The sequence below is a fragment of the Bradysia coprophila genome, unplaced genomic scaffold, assembly GCF_014529535.1.
Source record: "Bradysia coprophila strain Holo2 unplaced genomic scaffold, BU_Bcop_v1 contig_297, whole genome shotgun sequence".
Classification (NCBI taxonomy): domain Eukaryota; kingdom Metazoa; phylum Arthropoda; class Insecta; order Diptera; family Sciaridae; genus Bradysia; species Bradysia coprophila.
The window spans coordinates 1,907,739-1,918,405 of NW_023503555.1; the positions used below are offsets into that span (position 1 = coordinate 1,907,739).

The 10,667-nt window shown below is 36.1% G+C and overlaps 1 protein-coding gene, 2 long non-coding RNA genes and 1 other non-coding gene across 4 annotated transcripts; 1 reads left to right on the forward strand and 3 right to left on the reverse strand.

Annotated features, from left to right (window-relative positions):
• Nucleotides 1-746: 746 nt before the first annotated feature.
• Nucleotides 747-910, reverse strand: LOC119079172. Its single transcript, XR_005088126.1, has one exon. It is a non-coding gene; the product is annotated as a U1 spliceosomal RNA (small nuclear RNA).
• A 513-nt stretch (nucleotides 911-1,423) lies between these two features.
• On the reverse strand, nucleotides 1,424-2,527 carry LOC119078813 (lysophospholipase-like protein 1). The gene is made up of 4 exons (XM_037186518.1): nucleotides 2,348-2,527; nucleotides 2,111-2,235; nucleotides 1,900-2,044; nucleotides 1,424-1,838 (listed from the first exon to the last, which is right to left on the reverse strand). Exons 1-4 carry the CDS (start codon nucleotides 2,448-2,450, stop codon nucleotides 1,474-1,476), a joined length of 738 nt encoding a protein of 245 aa, XP_037042413.1. The 5' UTR covers nucleotides 2,451-2,527; the 3' UTR covers nucleotides 1,424-1,473.
• Nucleotides 2,528-3,566: 1,039 nt separating this feature from the next.
• LOC119078814 lies at nucleotides 3,567-4,118 on the reverse strand. Its single transcript, XR_005088064.1, has 2 exons — nucleotides 3,888-4,118; nucleotides 3,567-3,800 (listed from the first exon to the last, which is right to left on the reverse strand). It is a non-coding gene; the product is annotated as an uncharacterized LOC119078814 (long non-coding RNA).
• A 470-nt stretch (nucleotides 4,119-4,588) lies between these two features.
• Nucleotides 4,589-8,791, forward strand: LOC119078815. The gene is made up of 3 exons (XR_005088065.1): nucleotides 4,589-4,737; nucleotides 6,939-6,943; nucleotides 8,780-8,791. It is a non-coding gene; the product is annotated as an uncharacterized LOC119078815 (long non-coding RNA).
• The last annotated feature ends 1,876 nt before the right edge of the window (nucleotides 8,792-10,667 follow it).

Sequence of the window (10,667 nt, forward strand, 5' to 3'; positions counted from 1 at the left end):
TGTAAGCCTCACTTCGTTCGGCCTACAATCCGCGAATACACAAATAACCATTTTCTTCGACTTGCCTACACGGAGTTTCAGTTTCAGTACCCTATTTCAGTATGTTACGTCATTTACAAGCAGTGACTTAACATATTTTGGACGGTAAGGGCATTTTACTATGCTGGTGCATGTAATAAGGCTATTACATGTATAGGCAATAGCTTTTTACATCACTCGCATAGTAAAACGTTATACTACACACGGGAAATAAAGTGATATCTCGTATCATGATGAGTAAAAGTACCTCGGGCTACCGCCCTCGGATACTTTTTCTCATCTGGATACGAGATATCACTTTACTTCCCTTGCATAGTAATGTACTATTTCCTGTCACAAACAGTGCACTTTACCGTGCATAAGCATGTAAAGAGTACCACTCATGCTTGAAGTCCGTTGTTGGCCATCATTAATTTTTGAAAAGCCCGATATACGAGTTCCTTATTTTTCGTGTTTCTATTGAGGACATTTGACAAAAAATCGAGAATTACTCCTTTCCCTATTTACTGTACTGTTTTATACTTTACATAAAATCTTCACTCGTATTTTATCCTTAATAACGCATACGTAAAATTCAAATCGAATTTGCACTTCACATAAAAATCAGCGGTAAGACACGAGACTTTAAATTCTCTATGAAATGATTGTATTCCAACATATTAACCATGTATTGGTACAATAAAATTTCATTTGTTTTGAATCTTCTATTAGGGATAGCGCGAACGCTCACCCCTGCTAACAAAAATTTTACGACCGAGTTTTTCGCATTAGGAAAAATCGCCAGTTTCAGCCCAATCGAAGTGCAATGATTAGGCCTAGACTAGGGGAAACGACCTTGTTGATCATCGTAGTCCCGACGCCAGGTAAGTATGCTTATTCGTTGTCATTCAACAGCAAGTCTATAATACATAAACGACAATATGTGGCGAAGTATACAGAAAATGAAATTCACATTTTCGTATATGAACAAGAAGGGCGAACTGGATGTATGTGCAGTGCATGTTGTTCGTTGTCGAATATATACGAGTATATCGAGTATATGCATTGCATGATGACTAAAATATCTTAAATTAAAGATATTTTGAGATTTTATTCATTGTTTTGATATTAACTATGCCGGTTCTTCGTAAGTTTGATAGTAATGGTATGTACCGAACTGGTTGGTGATATGAATTCTAAAACTAGCAAGTAGATTTTAATGGGTCTGATCTAGGATGAGTTTATTCTAAAAATTGGACATTCTTTGAAAATGCCTTAGTCTGAGGTCCACAGTGGATGCGGTTGTTGTACTCCATTCGAAATGGATCTTCTTTCGTTGGATGATGTAGGTTCGACTTGAACCCTCAAAATAGGCAAAAAACGAAAAAAAAACTTCAGAATTTTACAAAAAGAACTTTCTTGTTCCCAAAAAACGTCTAACACAACTCAAACTTCTCATAATTTATTACTAACATCGCTCTCTATCGGTGGTAATATCTTCGCCAGCCATTCCTGTATTTGAACCAATTCTTTAACTTTCAATTCGTGCAATGTGTTCTTGACTGAAACGAACTCGCCTTCTACTCCCATTTCTTGCAATTTGTTAAACGTTGTTGATCCCCACTCGGGTCGTACAAGCGTATCCCTATCGCCGTGGAACATGAGCAGTTCAGGAAGCTTGCCGTGAGGTTTATTCTTTAACGATTCATACACTATGGAGTCTCTGTTGAGAAATGCCGAACATGCGAACACTCCGCCTACATCTGTGTTTACATGGTACCCAGTGTGAAGAGCAAGAGCACCACCCATTGAAAATCCACCTGCATTGATAGTAATTTTAGTTTCGAGAGTCTAGGTTCTATGAGTTACTTCGTGACCTACCAACCACAATACGATTGATTGGAATTCCATTATTTAGTTCGGCTTCGATCAAATCGTTCACCAATTCGTAACTGGATGCTAGTGATTTTCTACTCTCCAGTGCATCGATTGAAATCGATTTTCTATCAAACCAGACGTGCGATTTCTGTGAATCAAAGACTAGTGGTTTTGACTGACTTCGAACCATAAAGATCTGATTTTAACTTATTACCTCTCCATCTAATGGAGTGTAAGGTTGCAGAGGTGCTGTTGGATAAACGAACTTGATGTGAGGAGATTGAAGGTCTTTTCCCAGCAGAAAACGTACCCATTCAATCAAGTTAGGACCAGTGTCGCCTGAGAATAGAAACGTTTTTTTCCTTAAAATTTAGACATTCAGTCACTTATTGACTAGGTTATTAGATCCATGAAAAACTGAACCACTTTCAACCACTTTTCGTACACTGACCTGAGCCGTGAAAGAACAGAACAGTCGCTGAATGTGTTTTCCCTGATGGAGGGATAGATTTTAAGGTCAACTTCATTTTTAAAATCTGTTGAATCACTGACATTAATTACAATTCATGAATTTATTTTGAGTTTTGTGATTATTTTTATATTTACTTGCATTACATTTTACACACATACCATGATACATACGCACGTGTCAAAATCAGCTGGATGAGAAGAAAATGAGTCTAGATGACACTACCAAATTCAATCAAAAAGCGCGTCTATTTTGAACTCGCCCTTATTATGAAAAACGATCATTTGGTCAAAGCTGGACTTACAGTCGTACGTTCTGCATCCCTTAGGCCGAGAACACACTGTCAATTTTGAATTGCTGTAATCTACAATTACGCTACGTTTTCCATTGTTTAGCATGTGGGTAATATCGGATTACAATTGATCACAATCATAGTGTAATTGTCGGTTTTAGCAATCCAGCCTTTATTATATTGTTTTAACGCATCTGTCAAGCAAACTTACAGCTGAACCGATTGACTGTACAGGTTAGGCCCCATTAAGTAATAATTTCATCCTACAATGTAGCCCGACTGCCTGAGAGTGCAAGTGGAAGGACTCTGTTTGAGTAGATGAGTAAGAGAACGAAACTTTGTGGACTCTTTCTGCTTGCCGTCGATGACAAAACTCTTTTGACTCTTCAATATGAACGACAGTACAATTCCTTATAGCAGTAATGTATACAATAAACAAATGAAGTAAAAGATTTCAACGACAGTGATTATACTGTATATGACTGAATTCACCGACCTAGGCCTAGAATTCACTGACCTAGTAATCCACGGAAAATGTGCCAACTCAATGGATTCAAAATCTTTTACTTCACTTGTCTTTCTAAATCTTTCTATCAATACTAAGTTAGGTCTCAGTTGGGTGTGAATTTGACTGAGAGTTTGTTTGCTAGATTGAGTATAGCTTTCAGTCTACAGACAATCTACACAGAACTTATACAAACAGAGAAAATTGGACAACTAATCAATGAATCAACAAATTCAGTGCCCCAAAGGTCACAGTGGTTATCTGTCACTGCACGATTTTAATTTCTTTGTTAGGGTTTGTATGAATCGTCATGAATGAGTTTTTGATGAAAATGGTAACTTTGTATTCACCTTTACGTCGATCATTTTGGAATAAGAACAATGAGAAGCACTTGATTACAGTAGGTATCAAAAATTAAAAATTTATTTCACATTCCAGATTGGTCGATGTTCTATGAGAGCATTGATATGTTCGATGAATTACATCAAATTCCTTCGATTGAGCCAAAGTTATTAATTCAGTCAGTACCACTCTGTTTCTGGCAATCACGAGTCAACGTTAACAATATTTTGAGAGTTTCGATTGTGAACACAGTTGATGGCAGCAATCGTAAATGGCATCCGCTGAAGGAGTTACATCTAATTGAGCAAAAGAAAATGCATTTTCGTTGAACGTAAACTGATGAATAGTTCAGGCTTTTTAGATGTAAAATAGAACTGAATTACCTCTTGCACAAATCTGTCTCAATTCCCGAGCCAAATAACCATGGCAATAGCGATCTGATGCCGATACGATTGCGATCGATGACCAACAGATAATTATAGCACAAACAACCACAAGAAACGTGTTCTTCATTTTGAAATCGATCTTCTACTGAAATCGGGTTTCTTTGAGAAACCAGATTTTGTAATTCAATCCTCGTATGGGTTTGGTGTGACGTGACTCATAAGAGAAGAGAGAAAATTAGGCGCATGTAGTTATCTGAGTATACAAACTAAATGCACTTTCGACTGTTCGTTTTAATTCTTATTCTTGTTATTATAGTCGGGTGCGAGTTGTCCTTTCGCTCATATTGAATGTGAAAAGCGATTTTATCGCAATGTAGTCAAGCTGAGATCGGCCTGGTCTGGGCCATGGAGCCGCCGTTAGCTAAACCTTCTTTCGGCTCTATAAAATTGAATTTTGATCCGAATTGAGTGGGAAAAAAATCCTGTGTTCCTTGAACCTTTCAACATACGAGAAAAATATAAGTATGCAGGTGGCGCTGTAATTCAAGATGGCACCCATCAATACAAAAAAGTGTGCAAATCTGGAAAATCCGAGAAATGCTTTTTTTAAAGTAATTAATGTTTTTTATTTTTTAAATAAATTTTCAAAAATCTAAATCTGATAAAGCGAAAAGAAGTGTTGGACAACGTCGGCTCCCTAGACCAAACCAAGCCGATCCTTGCTTGCCAACATCGCGATTCGAGTTACTGGTCGATCCAACTACGATAATCAACCATAAAATCGCTTTTCACATTCAATATGAGCGAAACGGATTTTTTGGACAACTCGCACCCGACTATTATGTGAGTTATTGACATGGGTGCGTATTATTGTTGTAGTCGACCAATGGTACAAAACTTCATTTTACCTGGAAAACACATTAAGTCCAGGAAAGACGTTATCTAATATGCAGAACAAACAAAAACAGAGCACACAATTATTAAAAACTGTTATTGGTGTGTAAAAACAGGTAAAATAAAGTTTTGTACCATTGGCGAGACCATTGGTCGATTACAATAGTTTTTTACTATGCTGGTGCATGTAATAAGGCTATTACATGTATAGGCAATAGCCTTTACATCACTCGCATAGTAAAACGTCGTACTACACACGGAAAATAAAGTGATATCTCGTATCACGATGAGTAAATGTACCTCGGGCTAAAGCCCTCGGTTACTTTTACTCATCTGGATACGAGATATCACTTTACTTCCCTTGCATAGTAATGTACTATTACATGACTAGGGATAAAAAGATGAAAAGTAGAGTTTTCGTGTGAATTTTGTTGATCCGAGGCGAAGCCGAGGTCAATAAACACCCGAAAACGAGACTTTTCATTTTTATCCCGAGCTATGTAATGGACTTTACATGATAAGGACGTCGAAAGTAGTGCTTGAAACATGAAAAGTACGGTAAAATAAAGTTTTGTACCATTGGTCCATTGGTCGTACATTGTACGGATAACGGTCTCATCGTCGAAATGTACGTTTTATCCGTACAACTTTTTTTTTGCGTGAGGCTGAGGAGTCATTGTTTGTTAGTGTGAATAAAAACGCATAACACACGAGGGGGTACGCACTCTAGAAAATCTTATGAAAGATTTTAAGACATCTGAAGAATCTTCTTGTTGTAGTAATGTGGAAAGATCCTTTAAACATCACTGAAGATTTTCAGACGTCAGAAAAATCTTATTTCTTTGGAAGGAGACTTTAATTTGTCTGAAGAATTTTCTAATTACCGTTTACTAAATGAAAATTCTTCTACAAACATTTGTCACAAGATGTTTTTAGTAACATATTCTCAAACATCAAAAGTTTAAGGTTTACATACGTTCTTTATTCGCCATAGCAATACTCTCTCTAGCAAACAAACTCTCAGCTCTCTGTATCAAATTCACATCTTATTTCTTTGTATTCCACAAACACTATTCTACATTTTGACTAACTACGCTGTAATGTACGTACATGTAAATTCCAAAGGCTACTTCATTCTTTCAACACCTTAATAAAAGTAGTTTGGTTGCTAGAGAGGGTATTGGCCATGGTCAAAACAAGGTTTTTTTTGTTTACAGTAAAGGAAGCTTTATGAAACTTTTATAACACTCATACACTGAAGAGTGATTTTTTCTTTTATCAAAGATTTCTTCTTCCTGGTATCACTCAAGGACTTTTTTTTGCTATGATAGAAGAATCAAAGACATCACAAGACTTTTGCGACTCTAGAAATACAGAAAGATTTTTCATTTCGAAAATTTTGTAACATCAAAGATTCCACCTTCCCCTAAATTACACAAAGAATTTTTTAGCTATGAGAGACGAATCTAAGACATTGTAAGAACTTTCCGTCTCTGGAATTACAGGAAGATGTTTTATTTAGAAGATTTTCAATCATCAAAGATTTCTCCTTCCCTGAATCCCACAAAGACTTTTTTGTTTCGAAGATTTTTAAATATCAAAGATACTTGCTGCCCGGAATCACACAAAATCTTTTTGTTATGATAGAAGTATCGAAGCCATCACAAGACTTTTCCGGCTCTAGAATTACAGAAAGATTTTGAAACATCAAAGATTCCACCTTCCCCTAAATCCCACAAAGAATTTTTTAGTTATGAGAGAAGAATCTAAGACATTGTAAGAACTTTCCGTCTCTGGAATTACAGAAAGATGTTTTATTTAGAAGATTTTCAAACATCAAAGATAAACCGAATATATTTAAAAAAAAAAACTATCCGTTTGCTGTTTAGCTGATATATTCCTTTCGAATGTAGTGAAGTAAAGTGATTAACTAGTTAATCGCTTTATATCACTTTTCGGAGAAGTTTTCCTTCCACAGAAGTACCCAATTATTGACTAGCCTGGGTAGGGTTAGAGGAAAAACTGGTGGCAGGTGGGATCGAACCCCGGTATTTTGCGTGGAAGTCAACCACGCTACCACTGTGCCACCAGGTCCTACTCAAATGCATGATATTTTGTAAAGACGAACACAGTAAGAGAATGACATTGAGTTAGTATGGGTGGAAGAGGTGTATGAAATGCACATAATGTAAATCAATGGTGAATGGTGATGTTCTGTCGGTAAAATTTCTAATCTTTTGCGATAAAAGAAACTGAACATTCGACAACATGCATTTTCCGTACCACTTAATGGTTAATAATATATACAAATAAAAAAAAAATAAAAAATGGCCCGACCGAGAATCGATCTATCGACCCTCGAACCTTCGAGAACGCATCATTCCACTGCGCCACTCAGCTTCTTACAACGACATTACAATTGTTACTATAAAGCCATACACAATGTATTCAGAGAAAGAGAAAAGGTCTCTCAATTGTATTTCTCTTTATTGTTGATAGGCAAATTCATTATGCACCCCAACACAACGATAAAATGATAGCCTACATTTGTGCGTTTTACATTTACATGCTATTTCTTCTTAGAATCCGAAAACTCTTAAAACTCAGGAAGAGATTCTTTGCCTTTTTTAGGTGAGATAAGTTATCACCCACAAACCAAAATTCCTTCAGAGGTAACATATTTTTGCGTGCTTTAATGGTTTTACTTTTTCGAAAAGAGATTTTGGTTCAAAGAACTCATCAAAAAACGAATATTTTTCCGCCCAAATGTAGGCTACAAATTTGCAAAGGGTTGAACGCTCTTAACGAAATTTTCATAAACTGCTCAGTTTTCTCAGGGGTGGGTCAAATTGTTACAACCAAAACTTATTTTTATTTAAAGCTACCACATTCGTGGTCGTTATCGCGGTCGTAGATTTATGAAGAAGGATTCTGGTGGAAAGATATCATCAAAAGTAAACTAAAATCAAGTATTTAAAAAACGCCCAAATGTATGCTTTTCAGCAAAGCATCGGTGCCTCTTAAACAACTATAGAAATTAGTAACATATTTTTGGCCGAGAAATTCTTCAAATCTATTTTTTACCATGATGGCTCATTGCTGTGTAAACGTACAAAAATGTAGATCGTGTCGTCCTATTACATTTTTTACATTTTACACTAAGTTCTATTGGTCTTTCATTCTTCATCTGGCACCATTATGTTCGTTTTAACAAAATTTTGATTTTCTACTATTCGCGACGGCTGAGATTTCACCAGGTCAGCCTTTGTTAGGGCACTTTAGAGCTCAAAGTCGCTGAACAAATGTTTTTAATGTCAGTCAATGTAATGGCACACGTTTCAAACCATGACCTTATCCGTCGTTTATTTGTGCCATTGTGGTCAATTAGTGCTTATTGATTAGAGCGGGAATAAATGAAATACAAAAATTCTGTTATTGGCTACTGATTCAATTTATTGAAAAAAAAATAAAAGAAAAAATCGAAGTTTCCACCAACAGATCATTTTACTTAAATGCAACACTTTTTACCATTTCCGCATCCGCTATCATAGTAAACGCTCTCTCGACCTTTAGGACATTTACTATAACACTTGCCCCAACCTTTACTTGGATACCCTTGATCTTGGCAGCTGATGGCATCTGTAGCAAAAGTATTTTTTTTGTATCTCAATGAATAAGATTAAAGAAAATAATTCCCAAGAAGAAATGTTACCAGAAACTCCAATGTATACCATGGCAACCAGGCAAAACAAAAAGAAAATTTTTAGATACATTTTGGTGTAGAGCAGAAATGAAACTTGGCCTGATATGAAGTTATTCACGCTTTTTATACCCCGTCAGTTGCTATCATGTGTTCACAAATTAGAATATTAGAATGCAAATTCGCATTTATGGCAATTAAATATTTGTACAAGTGCCTCTTAGAATAGTAAATGTTATTGACGATAGATAATAGTAAAAATAAAAATAATCGTAATCGTTGGTAATGGTCACAGAGTGATTTGTTTGCTTTTTCTTGTCATTATGGTCATTTCGTCTTAAAAAAAACGACGTTTGTCGTGAGTCGTGATGAAAGCGGAATTTTTTAAGACACATTGTTGTCAGCTTGTCCTGTGCGGATATTAGGTCAACCTCCCCGTCAGCATACAATCAATGGTTTGCGAAGAAAGGAGACATAATTGTCAACATTATTGCGGCTTTTGTGAGCGGCTTTTCAATGATGTCGCACACGGGATCAGCTCGGAATGCAATTTTCAATTTGACTCAAGTACACCGCGCTTGAGTCCATCCACATTCTCTTTGAATTGATGAATCGAAAGATGCTCTCATCCAAGGTTCTTTTTATTAATTTAATCTGATGTGACCTGACCCACTTTCGACTACGGTTGAATTTTGTTGCCGTATTCCAAGCATTAGTTCAAAGCTTATATAGATTTATCAGGTTAGGTCGATCAGTGAAGATCTCGAAACACAAACCTGTTGATCCTTTGTTTCTATTCCCGGTAATCCTTGCGGTAATCATGTAAATCATGGTAGCCTCCCTGTTGCCGCTAGGAACCTGTCTAGAACGTCAGGTCAACTTGATCGTGTGCCGATTCAGCCACATCGATCCATGTTGAGCACACTTTTTGCCGATTTTTCGTTGGGCTTAGGGAAGGAGGATTTCGTGTGAACGTCTACATTATTCTTCCCTCTTCGAAGCTTTGTTTAACCATAACCAAAAAATCAAAGATATTTCAAACACGACACCTTTTGTTAGACACTCTCAGAGTCAGATTAAAGCTAGGCTTAGGACAAAACAAGTAATAGAATTGATAGATTTTTGACGGATAATACTAGCGTATCCTTCTGATCGTGATTCGGTGGAAATGTACATAAAAGAACGTAGAAAAGTGGACGTTGATATCATTGGTATGTAAGTTCATGCCAATTTGTTGAAGTCAATGATGAAATGTGATGATTTCTTCTCTAGATTTTTGGCGAAACTTCATACGTAAACCTGGAAATAGATTTTCAATCTGTTGGGCTTCATACAATTAGCACTAAATTTAATAAGACGCAATTTCCTTTTATCTTCAATAACATTTACCTCGACATTTACTATTCTAAGAGGCACTTGTACAAATATTATTTAATTAATTTAATTTAATTTAATAAATACGAATTTGTATTTTGTATTGCAATAGGGAAATTAGTCAATATTCTAATTTGTGTACACATGATAGCAATTGAGGGGGTATAGAACGCCAGAACAGCTTCACCTCACACCAGGTTTTGTAATTATAAATAACAAAAAAAATCTGTTTATTTTGCATCGCTGCCATGGTGTACACTGGAGCTTCTGGTAACAATTCTTCATTGGAATTGTTTTTCCTAAAACTAATTTATCGAGACAAAAATTTACTTTCGCTACAACTGCCATTAGTTGCCAAGATCAGGGCAATGGTTGGGGAAAATGTTATAAAAAATGTCCTAAAGTGTCTATACAGCGTATTTTATGATAGCGGATACACAAAGGGTCTAAGATATTGCATGGTATTTTGTTGGATTCGGGTGTGAATACCACCTATAATAACGGTGCCACTGTTGGCACCTTCATAAGAATAGTCACTATTCTGAGACCATCTGTAAATATATTATTTCGATTGTCATAAATTCAAATTAGTATTCCCATTGTTACCGGGAAATTAATCCATTTTCTAATTCTTGTACACATAGTAACAACAGTTTCAAGGCTGGGGACCAAACTGATGGGTATAAAAAGCCAGAATAACTTCATCTCAGACCAAGTTTCATTTCTGCTTTACACCAAAATGTATCTAAAAATTTTCTTTTTATTTTGCATCGTTGCCATGGTTTACATTGGAGTTTCTGGTAACATTT